General features: G+C 38.2%; 1 protein-coding gene across 50 annotated transcripts in view; it reads left to right on the top strand.

Moving 5' to 3' along the window:
• The window catches only part of mycbp2 (MYC binding protein 2), a 243,579-nt gene that overhangs the window by 207,151 nt on the left and 17,191 nt on the right, over positions 1-19,237 (top strand). For all 50 annotated transcript variants that reach the window (NM_001012247.2, XM_073911709.1, XM_073911708.1 and 47 more), the window contains 10 exon segments: positions 745-901; positions 991-1,215; positions 1,315-1,380; positions 3,344-3,583; positions 5,298-5,387; positions 5,491-5,571; positions 6,615-6,881; positions 10,731-11,014; positions 12,304-12,400; positions 12,809-12,928. In NM_001012247.2, coding sequence (NP_001012247.2) covers positions 745-901; positions 991-1,215; positions 1,315-1,380; positions 3,344-3,583; positions 5,298-5,387; positions 5,491-5,571; positions 6,615-6,881; positions 10,731-11,014; positions 12,304-12,400; positions 12,809-12,928 — 1,627 coding nt within the window.

Below are 19,237 nucleotides of genomic sequence, written 5' to 3'. Positions count from 1 at the left end.
GTTGCCTAAACATTTGCATAAAAATGTTTATTATCTGATATGCATTTAACAAACTCTTCTCTGAAAAATGCTAACTTCACAAATTTAATGCTGTAAACTGAAATGGGTATTTTAGTTTTACAAAATAAGAGTATAAAAACCTTAAACTCTATAAATTTGTGTTATCTTTAGCGCTTATTGACAGTCTTTCGATAACTTTGTTTGAATGAAAGCTCCGAAATTGATTCTGCCATGGCTAATCCTTGCCGTAGTCAAACCAGCAAGTTTGGCAGAAGGATGTGTCTTCATGTCAAAGATGTTAATATTTTTAGTTGCTAACTGCTCGAAATTGCAGCATGTGATATGAGACATGTCTCTGTATTATTGGCTGATAGTGGACATACTGCCAGCGCGTTTAATCTCAGCTGCTTTTAATAATAGTGGCTGCTTGTGGCAACACAGCAGAACTTTCTATGTTTGCTTACTGACGAAGAAAAATTTATTAAGATTTGCCGTGTTAAGTAAAGCTATTGGGCATAACTAACATTATATACCCCCTTTAAAAAAAATGGGAACAGATTTTATGAGTTCAAGTACTCGCCAATACCAATGCCAGGATTCTTTGTGGTATCGATGCCATTTTCGATACTAGCATCAGAATCATAACGACCCTAATCGTACTGCACTAAACTAGGCATTAGATACTGATTTACTTCTGCACGAGCAAGCACAGATTGTATTACAAATCTTTGTTTTTTTCATCAGATGTTGGAGCCTTAAATTCAAACAGTCAGATCATCAGTTCCTGCACCAGAGTAACGTATTTCACCACATCAACAACATCCTCTCTAAATCAGATGATGGGGACAGCGAGGAGAGTTTTAACATCAGCGTACAGTCAGGATATGAAGCCATTAGTCAGGTGGGACACTTTTCATTCTGATTTACATTTATGCATTTTACAGAAAGATTTTATGTGCATGGTATTTAACATTTTGCCGTGTATTGCAGGAACTTTGTGTGGTGACCTGTCTGAAAGATCTGACTAGCGTGGTGGACATTAAAACATCCAGTCGGCCAGCCATGATTGGCAGCCTGACTGATGGCTCCACTGAGACATTCTGGGAGTCTGGGGATGAAGATAAGAACAAAACGAAGAGTATCACTATCAGCTGTGTGAAAGGCATCAATGCGTCATATGTCTCTGTCCATGTTGACAACTCTCGTGATATTGGAGTAAGCTTTTTGTCAATTTGTCTGTTCTTAGTCGACTTACTCAAACGTTTTCTTTTTAAAATTTAAAAATAATCAAATCTTTATTCTGTTTTCTTTCAGAACAAAGTCACATCAATGATATTTCTGTGTGGGAAGGCTGTGGAAGATCTCTGCAGAATAAAACAGGTCTGTTTAAACCAAATGAACTACAATCAATCATTATCCACAATATGTCCATATTGATATTGAAATTATATTGTATCGATCGAAATAGAGAAATATATCGTGATATAAAGTTTTGACATATCGTCCAGCCCTATGACGTCTATCAAATGTTGGATTTTGGTTGCCATACCTGACAAATAAATGTCAGTATTTGACATCAATATGAAGTTAATTTAAGATTTTGGCTCAACATTAGGTTTTGGTTGCTTTCTAACGCAACCTAAAATCAACAAAATATCAACGTCATTTGACGTTGTTATTGGCCATTAAAATAACATTGTCCTTAGATGCTGCCTAGACGTAGAATTTTGGTCACCTGACATCACAACCTAAATCTAACCTCACAATAACACCTCACTGTGCGTTCACACCGAAAGCGGCGAAAGTGTCAGGTCGCTCTGGCAGCCTGGCAACAACGCTGTCTGCCTTCAGCTCCGGCGGCGAGAGTGCCAAAATTCGCTACATTAATCTCGTATGTAAAGGAGCCATTAAAGCATATCATTATCAGTTACATTTCTGCATAAAACATGCTTTCTATCATGAAAATGTTGCGCACTTTTTATCAAATTCATTTAACCACAGAAGATATAACATTAATGCACATCAACTCGTCAGTAACTTTTTTAATGTATGTTCCTATAAGAAAACATTGCAAATAATTGGAAATCCAGCGACAGCAATAATCAAATCCTTGGGAACAACTGTGGTCGGAACCAAAGTTCACAGTGGCTGTGTTCTCTGGACTCCTCTCAAGCAGTGGACTCCTACATTCTGATTGCTTGACGCTGAACTGCATCATAGTTCATTACCATAAGGTTGACTTGATTTCAAATCTCCTCGACGCCCACACCGGCAATGACACGCCACGCTGCTTATCGCCGCCGGCTCCCATTGAAAACGAATGACTTCTGGCTACTTTGATGCTTTCGCCGCTTTCGGTGTGAACGTACAGTTATGATATTGTGTGCCTGCTGGACAATAACTAAATGCACTACAGAATGTTACGTTTACACACATCCACAAATTACCTGTATATGCGTTAGCTTTTTACAGCGTAATACTCACTAACCAATACTCTTGATTAGTTTTGAAGGTCTACTTTTTACTCATACTTTGAGTATTTTAAACAAATACTTTTTCTCCACTTGCACTACATTTTTAGGCAAGAAATAGTACTTTTACTTAATTATGATTTTTCTGTACTCTTTTTACCTCTGGTTAGGTAGCATCTGTATTGCATGCCTCCAAATGCCACAGGACACATAAATCAATTAATACCAGTTGCTCTGTGTCTATTTTTGGATGCACAATTTATCAGATTTTGGCTGATGGCCTGAATAAGGCTGTAGACGCTGCCAATTTAACTTGTCTGAGTTAATTTATAAATTAATAATTCTCTAGTTGCTAACCTTTTATTACACATAACAATAAATCTTTGGTTTTATTGACCCCAAGCACTGATAATTACCATAACATCCTGAATAACTGCACTAATTGTTCATCAAGTGTGAATTGAGTCTTAAAAGTTATAAAAGTCATCAAGCGGTGATATTAATGTAATATTTTTTTCATCATACATCTAAACACAATTGCAAATGCAATGTTTTAAGCATGTATATTTACTTTATTCGTGTTTTTATTTAGAAAATGAGTTTATTAATAGTTCAGAATTGCCTTTATTTTTATTGTCTGTATTTTTTTGTATTTTTATTTATAATGACTGTTAACTCAACGTTTATTTTGTTCGTATGTATTTCATATCAGTTTTGTTGTCAAAAGGTTTACTAAGGCACTAAACTGCTGTGAGCAGCACAAAACAACAAATAGAGTTGTTTGCATGAAAACGTAGATCTTCAGATCAGCATCCCTAGGGCCCTGGTTATCCCTGGTTATTTGACTGAATGCCCTTTTTTTGTTGTCTCAGATTGACTTGGACTCGAGGCACATGGGCTGGGTGACTAGCGAGCTGCCCGGAGGGGACCATCATGTGATCAAGATTGAGCTTAAGGGTCCTGAGAACACGCTTAGGGTACGGCAGGTCAAAGTACTTGGCTGGAAGGAGGGGGAGAGCATCAAGATCGCTGGGCAGATATCAGCCAGTGTGGCCCAGCAGAAGAATTGTGAGGCTGAGACGCTGCGTGTCTTCCGACTCATCACATCACAGGTAAACTGTACCGAAAAAGCATCAAGAAAAGCTTAATAAGACACAAACTGCACAATGTATGCTTTTATTATTAATAGCTTGGTTTCCATCACCCTGTCTTAATGTGCATTTTAAAGTATCGCATAAGAAATGAATGATGGAAATGGTAAAATGTAAATAAAAGTCTCTTAATAGCTAAATGATTTTAAAATCACTTAAAAACAATTAATCCCTATAACGTCAGATGAAAACAGATTTGTTAAATAATCTCTGATTTAGCAAACAATACATTACATGTTTCTATTATGGTTACATTGTTTACTATTTGTTACTATGTTACCAATTATATAGTCAGCTGCTCTAAGAGCTTAATGGAATCACTAATAATTTCCTTTTTTTCTTTGTTTTCTTGCAAATTTTGAAAAGATTTACTGAAATAGAATAGAAACCTGGCTAATACTGACCACACACATCAACCTCAGATTGAACGGTTTACCAGTACTGTGAAAGTATCGCGATGGCTCCAAATAACTGGCGGTGCCACTGTAGTTTGTAAACGGTAGTATCATCATTAATAGTTTATCTACAATAAATAATGTTGCAAGTGGAAAGGCTCTAAAATGCTCACACTTTTGTGCTACTATAGACCATTTTATTTGAATAGTCTGTGAAGCCCTTAAACATTGCAAAACTGTGTAGAATTTCCACCTTTTATGGTAGCCTATTCGCTTGTTAAGTGTGACGTCACGCGGAGCGGCTTCCTGGTCCAAGCGCTCTATTCAACTGAATGGGGAGACTCATGAAATGGTAATAATAAATTTTTACAAATCGATTTAATGCTTTCGAAAATCACGATCGTAGTATATATGTCCATGCCTAATATCCGATGGCTAGAAAGTGATAAATGTTTTTATAAATTGTTAAATTTTTGGTATGTGTTATGCAGCAAGCTCAGAGATTGTTGTGTACACTATGATTTTATATAAAATTAACTTTAATGTGTGACAGGAATAAAACGCGATCATAAACGAATGATTTCTCTACTCAAATGAATGGCGGCTTGGACCCGGAAACAGTATACATACGTCACAAACATGTCACCACTTAACAAGCGGATTGCACCTTTTGTAATGCTTGAACACACATCTAAATCGGTTCATTTCTGTTTCTGTTAATATGATTCAGTAACTACAACAACCAAGACAATGTCTTTAAAAGAACGACTCACAAGGTGGTATTTTGAATTACAATGGATTGTTACCTGAGAAGACTGAAAGAAAAAAAATCGATGAAAAACCCAAAATAGCAACAGTAAACATTGAAACAATTTTTGTTTGGCCTATTTTTGTTGGAAAAAATTTGGTATAATTTGCATCTTTATTTTTTATTTTACTTTATTTGGTTTTGTTGGTCAGTTATCTACAAACAGAAACAAAAAGAATGAATAAATTTTAGGTGAAGTGATGTGCAGATAATACTTTTTGGCCTTGAGGGAATTATGAATTAGATTCAAGTAGGCCTATTATAACATAAAATATCGTATTTCTCACGATTTAATTTAGAATTTAAGTTATGAATTACAGTATCGCAATACTACTTGGTATTGTGATATTTTAGCTGGTATAGTATTGTAAGATTAACTAATGGCATCACAACAACCCTACATCAAACACTGCAGTATGAAAACACTTTTCCTCACCATATACTGTAATAGTCATTTCATGTGTTTATGTAGGTATTTGGGAAACTAATATGTGGGGATGCAGAACCAACACCAGAACAAGAAGAAAAGAACCTGCTCTCCTCACCTGAGGGTGAGGACAAGGTCAGTACCTGCATCTGATGTGCTTGTTGGCCTTTTTAGGACTGTTTGCTATAGCATTATTAAGTGCCGAAGCTTAAGAATTGTTATTAATGTTTTTGGTCAGGCTCCATCTGATGCAGACTTAAAGGAACACATGGTTGGCATTATTTTCAGCAGGAGCAAACTGACCAACCTTCAGAAACAGGTAAAGCCACTGAAATTGCTCTAGGGCCTCTGGTAAACCTACACTGTAAAACATTTTGGGTTCCACACAATTGATTTGTGTTTGGGCAACATGAAGGAATTAAGTTACCTTATTGGTTTTAAAAAATGTAAGTGGATTGAACATAAAACAATTAAGTTGCCCCCACTCCCAAAAAAACTCAAGAATTGTGTTTTTTCAGCTCATTTTATATTATTAAGTAGTTTGAACAAACAGCAGAGTTTTTTGAGTGTAGTGAGCTGCCAAAAGAATCCATAGAGTTATTCATTAAATATAAAAAATGATTTTGAATAGTTTAATTAAAAATGTAATAATTTAGCCAGTGTATGTTCTTTTATTACACTGTGTTGGTTTAAAAAAAAAAAACAATACTTTAAATTAGAAAAATCCACTCATTAAGGTTTGAATTAATTGCATAAACATAAAAAACATAGGCTAAATTGTCTGAAATGGATTTGCACGCTTTTACTCTTTACTATAATTCTAATAAACAGAATATACAAAGCAAATTACATTTTTATTCCATTATCCACATCCACATGTGTACAAAAGTTGTTCAATACCACAGCAACAACCCTCTCTCCAGCAGAGAACTTTGCACATCAAGTTTGCACAGGGCATAGTTTGAAGTGCCTGTGCGTAATGGCACCTCATCAATCTCATTGTGTGTAATCACTCCTTGTGTGTTGGTGCAGATATAATATAACAAAGATGACATAAAATATGTTTGTAAGGTTCAGTATTAACATTTTAACAATCAACGAAATTCACAAAATATGTAAAAACTTTGTTGGAAGGACTTCCACATAAAATTCATATTTCCTAATTTCTGTGTTTTATTTTTGTCTGATAAAGGGTATTTGTACAGTGTGACACGCATGTAGTGTTTACTTGATCTGTTACCTGTGATATTCCAGGGTGTTGATGGCAAGCTAAACCTATCCATAACTCTCTATAAACTCCCTCTCTTAAAAATACTAGAAATTCTGCACTTGACTGATTCCACACTTTACTTACCTTCTCAGGTGTGTGCCCATATTGTCCAAGCCATTCGTATGGAGGCCACACGAGTGCGGGAAGAATGGGAACATGCCATCTCCAGCAAAGAGAATGCAAACTCTCAGCCCAGCGACGATGACGCGTCTTCTGATGCTTACTGCTTTGAGTTGTTGTCTATGGTGCTGGCCTTGAGTGGATCTAATGTTGGTCGCCAGTATTTAGCCCAGCAGCTCACGCTGCTGCAGGACCTCTTTTCCCTTCTTCACACCGCCTCGCCACGTGTCCAGAGACAGGTTTGTGAACACATCATCATCATCATGAGAAAAAGTTGGAAAGATCGATCCCAATGTAGACAATATTGCTGCTGATTTTGGTATTTTATCTATGCTAGCCTATACTAGTTCACTAATCAGATGTATAGGTATTATGAAGTAATACAAATAATCTATAGTTTTATGCTTTATATATATATTTTTTTAAAAATAGCTTACATTAGCAAATAAAACACAAGGTAGGCAAAAAGGGAATATGTCTCAGACAATTTTAGAAGCTGTCGTTCATTTATTCTCACCATACTTTAGGTCTTGGTCTCTTGTCCATCCTCATAGCATCCATGTGGGATAAAAGAACAACATCTTAACTTTGTCTCTCATGAAACACAGTTGCCGTTTAATATATAGTAAATCAGACTCATTTATAGTGTAGCTGCACAAAAAAAAAACGTTATGAATGCATGCTACACTTCCGACTGTACATTGTGTTTTTTTTTTTTTCTCATAATGCACAGTTTTTCTCATAATGCAGTTTTGAGGTAAGGAATGTTTTCATTTGCCATTCACTGAAAGTCAGACAGGCTTATCCAGTTCATCAAACACCAAAGTTTAAAATCAAAAGCAGAATAATACAGTCTCCTCAGAGAGCCGGTGTATCAGCAAACTGCTACATTGAAAACATATGATTCAATTCGCGGCTTCTGATTGGTTCTCGGGATATAACGGCTTTTGCTGTCAAATGCAAGTGTACTGACGTTGAGATTTGGATGATTAGAGGCAAATCTATTTGTTGATGGTGTAGTACGTGCCTAAAGCATTCACTCAATGTCATTATCTCAATTTTGGCAGAAGTGGCGTTTAGCCGCTTTTGCATCTGAACTCTTCATATTTTTTATACAGACTGAGATGCCAATGATATATTTTTGTGTATTTGTTTGCAATTAGAGCATAAGTGTTGAGAGAGAAAATGTTTTGTTCTTACACTATATTGCAGGGCTATTCAATTAGTTTGTCATGAGGGCCAGTTCATGAAAAGCATCCCAAATGAGGGGCTGGAGAGATATGACTTGCAATATGAGTGATGACACAAAAGCATATAATAGCCCGTTTGTTGTATTTTTGCTCCTTAAGACACCCACGTTGTATTTTTCTACATTAAAATGTTCATAAATTGTATTTCGAAACTACATAACATCAGTGCATTGGTACAATAGGCTTTTTTACAAACATTAAAATGTGATATTTCAAAGCACAGCAAAAGCAGTGCATTGCTTAAGTAGGCTTCTTCTACATTCAGACACATTCATATGTTATGTTTTGAACTGCATAACAATTATAGAAGCAACAATTACAGGTTTTGGTTGTACGAATATATAGTCTAAAGAATAATCATGGTTTCACGGTTCTAAATGTAAATTTAAGCTTTATGTTAGCTTAGTATTTAAATGGACTGTTGTTATCATCTGCGTTCATACATACATAATCATTTTAATAATTTGTAATAATTTGTCTAACATATCTTTTGTTTACATTGCACTGAAAGCCACACTCTTACTGCTACGTGAGATGTTTTCTACTCTGTGCATCTGTAAAGCACAGTCGCATTGCTCTAATGCCCTCATATTGGCATATATTCTAACACACTTGCACACCGAAAAAATCATGCTATGTGAATGGGCCACTGCTATAGTTAATTCAGTGTGCATGCGTATTAGCCTCGGTGTATAAGCTCAGAACTTTAAACTTACGCACAGGTGGCATAACTTTGTAAGTTGCAGCAGTTTCCTTCCGTGCAAAAGAAACATGGCGTTGAGAAGCCTCTAAGCTTAAGTATCCAAATGTTTTCGACTGCTCGCGCCACTCACTCACTTAATGTCAGGTGACTCACGCTCTGCGCAGCCTTCAACTGCAGCTCGTGCTGTATTGAACAGACGTACGTCACTTCATAACTATAAAGGTCCTTTTTTAACTGAAATAAATTTATTTTTGATGTCTTGCTCACACTTATTTGAGGGCCGGAACAAATTGTCTCACGTAGATTATGCCACTTATTTTGTGGTCATTTACTTAATTGACAGGTTACACTCTTTGCAGTGCAATATTTTGGTTGGTTGCAACAAGTTTTATGCTTTGAATCAGGCAGACAGAGAGAGGGAGCGTCTCATCTGTCTCTGGATGTAAATGACTTGGGCATATGTAATAGCTCATAGTATGTGTTAGCTACCAATTTGCAAATCGAATTTTTTTGTATATTAGTGTGACGTTTGATCTTCACCAGGCTCCCTGGTGAAGCACACATCTGTGTTCTCAGATAAATGTAGGCTCTGGTTGGCTTTGTTACTACAAATATTTAGGAGAATTGCATTCATTTCGAACTGTGATTAAAACTGACTGTACCTAACTGTGCTTTTAAACAATTGTACTGCACCTCGTCCAGTCAACCAGAATCAAGAATTTCAACAGACCATGGAATAATAGCAATCGAGGAAAACAACAAGCGATTTACCATAAATAGGCATTAAAAATCATGAGAAGTGCTAGTAATACAAAGTTTCTGCCATTGTTGGAAAAATGCTAGCCTAAAAAGGGAGGAATGTTTTAAAAAGTTTGTAGTCATTATTTTTAGAAAATTTAATGTTTGCAAATTCAGTTCATACCAGTAATAAAATATGCATTTAAGAAATTACATTTGTTACACGTGACTAATTTCAGATCCTTTGAGAGTACAAATCACAAAATGTTTTTATAAAAATTATATATCATAAATCATGGCATCCTGCTTTCTCTTACAGATATGCAGGGCCGGTGCGTCCATAGAGGCGACCTAGGCGGCCGCCTAGGGCGCCAGTATAGAGAGGGCCGTGTCCGCGACACCTCCCTTACCACCCGCGTCCTCAGTTATGTCCGCGACACCTCCCTCACTACCCGCGTCCTCAGTTATGTCCGCGACACCTCCCTCACTACCCGCATCCTCAGTTATATTCGCGCATAGGTGACAGAATAGAGAGGGCGGCGTCAGCGACACCTCTATCAGCACCCGCTTGTGCTCAGTTATATCCAAGCATAGGGCTATAGAATAGAGGTCCGCGACACCCGCGCGTCCTCAGTTATATCCGCGCATAGGGCGGCAGAAAAGAGGTCCACGACACCTTACTTCATTTTTATAACCGGTCACTTTCGTTTTCACATTGGGGTTGAGGGCGGCGTGATCATCCTCTGCCTAGAGCGGGAGTTCAGCTTGCTCCGGCCCTGCAGATACAGTTGAAGTCAGAATTATTAGCCCCCTTCAATTTTTTTTCCAAATGATGTTTAACAGAGCAAGGACATTTTTAGAGTATGTCTGATTAATATTTTTTCTTCTGAAGAAAGTCTTATTTGTTTTATTTCGGCTAGAATAAAAGCAGTTTTGAATTTTATATGAACCAGTTTAGGGACAAAATTATTAGCCCCTTAGAGCTATATTTTTTCTCGATAATCCACAGAGCAAACCACTGTTACACAATAACTTGCCTAATTACCCTAACCTGCCTAGTGAACTTAATTAACCTAGTTAAGCCTTTAAATGTCATTTTATGCTGTTTAGAAGTGTCTTGAAAAATATCTAGTAAAATGTTATTTACAGTCATCATTGTAAAGATAAAAAAAATCAGTTATTAGAAATGAGTTATTAAAATGATTATGTTTAGAAATGTGTTAAAAAAAATCTCTCTGTTAAACAGAAATTGGGGAAAAAATAAACAAGCGGTCTAATAATATGGGGGGGCTAATAATTCTGACTTCAACTATGTTTATGCCTTTCATGATCCACTAATTATGGACCTTACTTTTTACAGTCAGAATCTGAGATGGAACTCTGTTTTGATTTTGCAGGTGACGTCACTGCTCAGGCGTGTTCTTCCTGAGGTCACACCCATGCGCTTGGCCAGTGTTATCGGTGTAAAGGCGCTGCCACCGGCTGACATCAGTGACATCATTCACTCTACTGAGAAGGGCGACTGGACCAAGCTCGGTATTTTAGATATGTTCCTGGGCTGCATCGCCAAGGCCCTCACTGTGCAGCTCAAGGCCAAGGGCACCACTATTGTTGGCACAGCTGGCATGGCTGCGGGCAAAGGAGTCACTACAGTCACCTTGCCCATGATCTTCAACTCAAGGTCAGCTTGCTTGCAGCGTGGCATCCCACATTCAGTTCAGATTTATTTGAAGTGCTACATAAAATTTTAATGGAAATAAACTGAAAAACTGGGATAGTTTACCTAATAATAATAGTTTTTTATCACATTTTTATAAATTAACTAAATAACACAAATTAAGACATTTTTTAAGTAATCAGAGATATTTATGAGAGCCTTTTACACCAAAACTTTGACTCAAAAAGTATATATATATATATATTTTTTTTTTTCATCATGGCACCTCAAAATCGTTTTTTATTTTTTAATTTGGGTTTGTTTGTTGGAATAGCCAACAATATGTAAGGTGGTATTTACTGAAAAGGTTCAAGCTGTATTATTGCCAAAAGACTAAAGAAACATTATCAGCACGATCATGGTGTAAAACTGTGTGTTCATATCTAGTCAAAACTGCTTTTTGCAATCTTATACTAATGGCAGTAACATGAGCTGTTAGAATAGCTATATGTGGGTGTGCGTTGCTATTATGTGACTATATGAACCTTTTCACAAGCCCATTATGACACGTTTAATGGTCATCAGCATCTTAATTCCTTGAAAGCTTTTAATATTCAGATTTTCTAAAAACATATGAACATTTATATGTATTTATGTATGTTCAATATCATTGAATTACTTCAAATTACAAAAAGCAAATTACTGCTTGTGCAAGGAGTTTCTAATGCAGCGTCTATGGGACAGGACAGTACATTTGACATTAATCTCCCTTGTGTCTGCCGTTTTCAGTCTTGCACATTTTTTTTTCCTTTTTCTAAAAGCCTTTATTACACCATTGTGGACTTTTTCTTTTATTATTTCAGCAAATAAAATTGTAAAAAAAAACTATTTTTTGTACTCTCCCATTCACTGCGCTCTAAGTTTTCCCAACTATGACAACTTTTGCTAATGAGAAACCCGGAATGTGAAAAGGGTCAATTGTATTGCAATATAGGCAACAATATTTTTAATTGAATTTACTTTTATACTAAAAATCATTAGAATATTAATTAAAGTTCATGTTGCATGAAGATCGTTAGCCAAATTCCCTCCATAAATATATGAAAACTTAACAAAGCGTTGCTAAGAATGTAATTTGGGCAACTTTACAGGTGATCTTTCTCATAATTTGATTTTTTTAAGACCCAGATTCTAAATTTTCAAATAGTTGTATCTTGATCAAATATGGTCCTATCCTAACTAACCATATATCAATGTAAATAACAATGTCTTCAGCAGTATACACTAACTGTCTTTTGTCTGTGTCCATGCAGTTATATACGACGCGGAGAAAGTCATTGGTGGATGAAGGGCTCTACTCCACCTCAGATTGCTGAAATTATCATTAAACTAGTCAAAGACATGGCTGCTGTAAGTAATAATGGCCCAACACTTTTTGAATTCCCCTTATGTCTTAAAATACAGCAATTTTGTTGTAAAGTTTCATGTTTGACTGCTTAAGGGTATAGTTCCCAGAACTGAAAATGAATTCATCATTTACTCCCGCGTTGAACACAAAATAAGTTATTTTGAAAAATGTTAGAATCCTGTAACCATTGGCTACCATAATATTTGTTTTTCCTTCCATTGAAGTCAATGGTTTCTAACGTTGTTCAAAATAAGAATTCAACTGAAAAAGGAAACTTATAAAGATTTGGAACCACTTGAGTGTGAGTGAATGGTGAATACATTTTCTAACCAAGTAAACTATCTCTTTAACCTGATCTCCAAAACAGTCCCACTTCATTGAAGTGTTTTTTTTTTTTTTTTTTACCCCAGGGACACCTCTCAGATGCCTGGTCCAGGGTGACTAAGAATGCCATTGCAGAGACCATCATTGCACTCACAAAGATGGAAGAGGAACATCGCTCTCCAGTTCGCTGCATTGCCACTACACGGGTACGACTGCACCACACTCTGCACACTTTTTCTGTCATTACTGAATATTTGCCAAGTAGGTCAGTATTACTCAGAATTCTTCAGGTAGAGGGATTATAGGTGTTAAGGCAGGTGGAGTTTATTAGTGTTTATGATCTTTTACCCAGAGCCTAACAGCAGCATGAAAAGCAACATTGTTAAAATCAAATCACTTGATATCTTTTATTATGCAGTCATGGAAACATGCAAATACAGTGGTCCCTCGCTATAACACGGTTCTCCTTTAGCGGCCTCGCAGTTTTGCAGATTTTTTTTTTTTGACATGCTTTTTGTTTTTTTTGCAGCACATTGTGTTCTATGCTCTGATTGGCTGAACCATTGTCAGTCAATCTCCTGTGTCTCATGTGTGCTGTGTTTCCTGTACACTACAGAATGCGTTCAGCTTGCTAAACTTACATGAATCTTCGATCGCTAACAGTGTGACTTAAATGCTTTATTTTTGCAAGGTTTCTCCCCAACAAACCTCATAATGTCGACGAAACATACTGTACCATCAAAGGCACTCACGTCACGATAGCACTCAAAGGCAGAGGAAGATGCTTACCATTGCACAAAAAGTTGAACTTCAGGACATGCTAAAGGAAGGTAGAAGTTACGCGAGTGTTTAAACGAGAGAAAAGTATAAAATTTTTATGTCTATCTGAAAAAAATTGTGTAGTGAGGGGGTTTACAGACTTCGATTTTTACAATTTTTTACAGTCTTTAATTCATTCATTCATTTTCTTTTCGGCTTAGTCCCTTTATTAATCTAGGGTTGCCACAGCGGAATGAACCGTTAACTTATCCAGCATATGTTTTATGCAGCGATGCCCTTCCAGCTGCAACCCATCTCTGGGAAACAACCATTTACACTTAGTGGTGTCCTTTAGATAAGCTAGCACCAGTCTTTCGAATAACATCTGTGGTATAATTCGAAACATGATATAATTCACACCCATCCACATTACTCCTGAGCTGCCACACACTCCAACACTGGTTACCTTTCGCAGAAACCTACGATCTCTCTCACCCAATAGACTATCCACCATTGTTTCAGACTCTCTTCCTCCATCCCGCAAACTCACTGCACTTGATTCGAACAGTGCCACTAATACACTCTGCTCCACACTAGCATCATGTCTAGACCAATTATGTCCTCTTGCATCCAGGCCAGCCCGTGCCAGTCCTCCTGCACCCTGGCTCTCGGATACTCTCCGTGAGCATCGCTCAAAACTTCGGGCTGCAGAGAGAATTTGGCGGAAAACTAAAAATCCTGCACAGCTCTTAACATACCAAACTCTTCTGTCCTCTTTCTCAGCTGAGGTTACTTCTGCAAAGCAGACATATTACCGTCTGAAAATCAACAATGCCACTAATCCTCGCCTACTTTTTAAAACATTTTCCTCCCTCCTCTATCCTCCTCCTCCCCCCGCATCCTCCACACTTACTACTGATGACTTTGCTACATTCTTTTGCACCAAAACTGCAAAAATCAGTGCTCAATTTGCTGCACCTACAACAAACACGCAAGATACAACACCAACACCACACACACTCACCTCTTTTTCTCAGCTCTCTGAGTCTGAGGTGTCCAAACTCGTGCTATCTAGCCATGCAACCACCTGTCCACTCGATCCCATTCCCTCTCATCTCTTGCAAGCCATCTCTCCTGCAGTCATACCAACACTGACTCACATAATTAACACATCTCTTGACTCTGGTTTATTCCCCACTTCATTTAAGCAGGCTAGGGTAACCCCACTGCTAAAGAAACCCAACCTGGACCATACGCTACTTGAAAACTACAGACCAGTATCCCTGCTTCCATTCATGGCCAAGATTCTGGAGAAAGTAGTGTTCAATCAAGTTCTGGACTTTCTTACTCAAAACAATCTCATGGACAACAAGCAATCCGGCTTTAAGAAAGGCCACTCAACTGAGACTGCCCTGCTCTCGGTCGTGAAGGATCTCAGACTGGCTAAAGCAGACTCTAAATCATCAGTCCTCATTTTGCTGGACTTGTCAGCTGCTTTTGACACTGTCAACCACCAGATCTTGCTATCTACGCTCGAGTCACTGGGCGTTGCGGGCACTGTTATACAATGGTTCAGATCTTACCTCTCTGACAGGTCATTCAGGGTGTCTTGGAGGGGAGAGATGTCCAACCTACAGCATCTAAACACTGGGGTACCTCAAGGCTCTGTTCTTGGGCCACTTCTCTTCTCCATCTACACATCATCTCTAGGACCAGTCATCCAGAGACATGGATTCTCCTACCACTGCTATGCTGATGATACCCAGCTATACCTTTCTTTTCATCCTGATGATCCCTCGGTTCCAGCTCGTATCTCAGCCTGCCTGTTGGATATTTCACACTGGATGAAAGATCATCATCTTCAGCTGAACCTCGCAAAAACGGAAATGCTTGTAGTTTCTGCCAACTCGACTCTACACCATAACTTTTCAATCCAGATGGATGGGGCAACCATTACTGCATCCAAAATGGTGAAAAGCCTTGGAGTAACGATTGATGACCAACTAAACTTCTCTGACCACATTTCTAGAACTGCTCGATTGTGCAGATTTGCACTCTATAACATCAGAAAGATCCGACCCTTCTTATCTGAACATGCAGCTCAACTCCTTGTTCAAGCTCTTGTTCTCTCCAAACTGGATTACTGCAACTCTCTACTAGCTGGGCTTCCAGCTAACTCTATCAAGCCTCTTCAACTGCTCCAGAATGCAGCAGCACGAGTTGTCTTCAATGAACCTAAACGAGCACATGTCACCCCGCTGCTAGTCCGTTTGCACTGGCTGCCAGTTGCTGCTCGCATCAAATTCAAAGCTCTGATGTTTGCCTACAAAGTGACTTCTGGCCTTGCTCCTTCTTATCTGCTCTCACTTCTGCAGATCTATGTGCCCTCCAGAAACTTGCGTTCTGTGAATGAACGTCGCCTCGTGGTTCCATGCCAAAGAGGGAAGAAATCACTTTCGCGAACGCTCACGCTCAATCTGCCCAGTTGGTGGAATGAACTCCCTAACTGCATCAGAACAGCAGAGTCACTCGCTACATTCAAGAAACGACTAAACTCAACTATTTAGTCTCCACTTCACTTCCTAATCTGCAATTGCCTCTTTGAATATCACACTAACTGTACAAAAAAAATAAAAATACTAATACTACTAATACTTCCCCTTCTTAGACTTTACAGACCTGAAACTTGCCTATAGCACTTATTCATTGTTGCTCTTAGTTGTGTAAATTGCTTCCTTGTCCTCATTTGTAAGTCGCTTTGGATAAAAGTGTCTGCTAAATGACTAAATGTAAATGTAAATGTAATTCAAAAGACTGGTGCTAGCTTATCTGAAGGATATTACTGGACCCCTGCTGGACCCTCCAGCAGTTTGCCTATAGAGCAAACCGGTCTGTGGATGATGCAATCAACATGGAACTGCATTATATCCTACAACATCTGGACAAACCAGGGAACGAGTACAAACTGACTGAGTATTACACGTCAGGATCGCATTCATGTAAGGTTAATATGAGCATGCCAATCTCTGCTTGCGCGCCAATTTCCTCTGCTTGTGCACAAAACTTCTTGCACTCCCTCAAACGCTATCAAGCGCAGATCTTCTGGTGTGCTCTCAAATAAACCCTGTTGAAGTGCGATTTAGTGCATTTATGTACTGAGTATGTCTCCAACATTTATTAGATTTGCTAGGAATATTTCTGAATGTCTCCAATAGCCCTAGAGAGCGGGATTAATGTGTCCTGAAGTAAAGTGAAATGGCAGTAAACTCCAGCAAGATAACATTAAAATCTTTGTATGCAGAATCACACACCTTTTTCTATAAACAAACAAACAAATAGTGCACAGCCCTACTACGGTAACAGAAAGGTTTCCGCTGTTATAATTCACTTACCTTTTAATGCGTTCGGTGTGATTATAACCCACCATTAAAAACAACAATGAATGCATGTTTTAAATTAATAAGAAGTTGTAATGTAGCCGTGGCGGGATGAATTTTGGTGTGGCGCCCCGCCATGGAAGAATGAATGTATCGGAAACCATGCTGTTCCTAGCTCAGTCTGTCAATGGATCACCAGCTTTTTGACAGATAGACAACAGCTAGTCAGAATGGGCAAAATCACATCCGACAGCTGCACCATCTGCACTGGTGTCCCCCAGGGATGCGTTCTCTCCCCACTGCTCTTCTCCCTGTACACCAATGACTGCACCACAAAAGACCCCTCCATCAAACTCATTTAGTTTGCAGTTGACGCTACTGTTATCTGCCTCATCCACAATGGTGACGAGTCTGCATTCAGACAGGAGGTGGAGCTGGGAGGTGGAGCTTTTCCCAATTTCCCAATTTAACCGTTTACCGAAAGAGTGCGTTTGTTAGCGATTAATGCTATCAGTTAAACGATTAAAAATATTATTTTATATGTTTTTAGTTTGGCTGCATAAGGGGCCCATTGAATGTGCTTTTGCGTTAAGAGGGGCATCTTTTGCACGCGGCTCATCCCAGAGCAGCAGTTTGTGTTGTCAAGACAACTACAGAGAACTTTTAAAGAGCATGGTTTCCGCTACATTCATTCTTCCATGGCAGGGACCAAAATGCATCCCGCCACGGCTACATTACCCATTCAAAACATTCAGTTATTGTTGTTGTTTTTAATAGCAGATTATAATCGCACCAAAACGTATTAAATGGTAAGTGGATTATAACAGCGCAAACTTTTTTGTAAGTGCTGTGCTGTTTAATCCTTTGGGGTTACGTGCTGACTGACTGACTCACTCTGTCTTGCTGGAGTTTGTAGCCGTTTCGTTTTACTTCAGGACGCATTATTGCCGCTCTGAAGGTCTAATCGCTGTTTCAAGTTATCCAGAGCTGTATGAATGTACAAATCTTGAATATCATAATATTATTAAATATTACAATTTTATCAACATATACAGCAACACTTTTGCACAATCGATACCCAGCTGATTCAGTCGTTTCATAAGAGGACCGCGCTTCTTCTCTTCTTTTTTCCTTGTCAACATAAAGGCAGTGAGGTGCGCTTCACATTATTGGAATGGAAAAGCACGTTAGCTGTGGTCGGCCACTTGTTCAACTGCAAGACAAACTTAACTTGCGGGACAATAACGTATAACCTGAGCCTACAGACACATTTGCCAAAGAAGCAAAATGGAAGAAGAATATTGCTTGAAACAGACGTGTTGATGCCAAAAAAAGCGCTGATGTTGACCTGGATTTGCATCATAAACGCAACAAATAGGCTTTACCTTTTATTTTACAGCTTATAAAGCATGTATGCACATAAATGCAATATCATATTTAAACAACAAAACTGTTTACAAAAAGTCAACGTATGCGCGCGTTGTCTTTTCATCACGCAGTGCGCGCACTTGAACCGCGATGGAGAGAAAGGAAACCATCAAGATCTATTAAAAATGTAAAAGGTTTTGTGATTATAATAATACAAGCGGGGCATTAAATAAATGCATATTTTCCGTGGAGCGAGCGATTTGAGGAAGTCTGCTATTTTATTTGACGGAAGAAAAAATATGATTGGAAAAAAACAGCCTATGCCGGTTATTAAAAATAATCAGTCAGTGTTTTCGATTTGTAATATAAATTAATTATTTAAGTGGAAAATAATTTAGGGCAGTCCTATTTATTTTATTCATTTTATTGAGTTTATTCTGTTCTTCTGTGCTAAACACTGCAGGTGTGTGAAAATGCTCTGTTGTTATGTTCTGTTATTAATATGCTAGCATATACAAATAAATCAGTATTTTATCCAATATTTAATGTGTCAGACACAAAATAGACACGTCAATTTGTTTAATATAAAATTAATAGTAATCTGACCAGTTAACCGTTAATAACCGATAAATGAGTGGCGGTTGTCGGTTAGCAAAATTAACCAAAATGAGCATGCCTAATACAGACAGGAGGAGGAGCATGGGGGTGGAGCTTTCCCAATTCCCCTGTACTGCATGTCTTTGGACTGTGGGGGAAACCAAAGCACCTGGAGGAAACCCACACGAACACAAGGAGAACATGCAAACTTCACACAGAAACGGCAACTCACCCAGCCGAGGCTTGAACTATCGACTTTCTTGCTGTGAGGCGACAACACTACCTACTGCGCCACTGCGTCGCCTTCTACAGTATAATAATTGTATTAAATAAAGCTGACTAATTTGCGGATTTTACCTATTGCGGGCTATTTTTAGAACATAACCCCTGCGATTAACAAGGGACCACTGTATT

The sequence above is a fragment of the Danio rerio genome, chromosome 9 (assembly GCF_049306965.1).
Source record: "Danio rerio strain Tuebingen ecotype United States chromosome 9, GRCz12tu, whole genome shotgun sequence".
NCBI lineage: Eukaryota > Metazoa > Chordata > Actinopteri > Cypriniformes > Danionidae > Danio > Danio rerio.
This window is presented reverse-complemented; position numbering and strand designations above follow the sequence as displayed.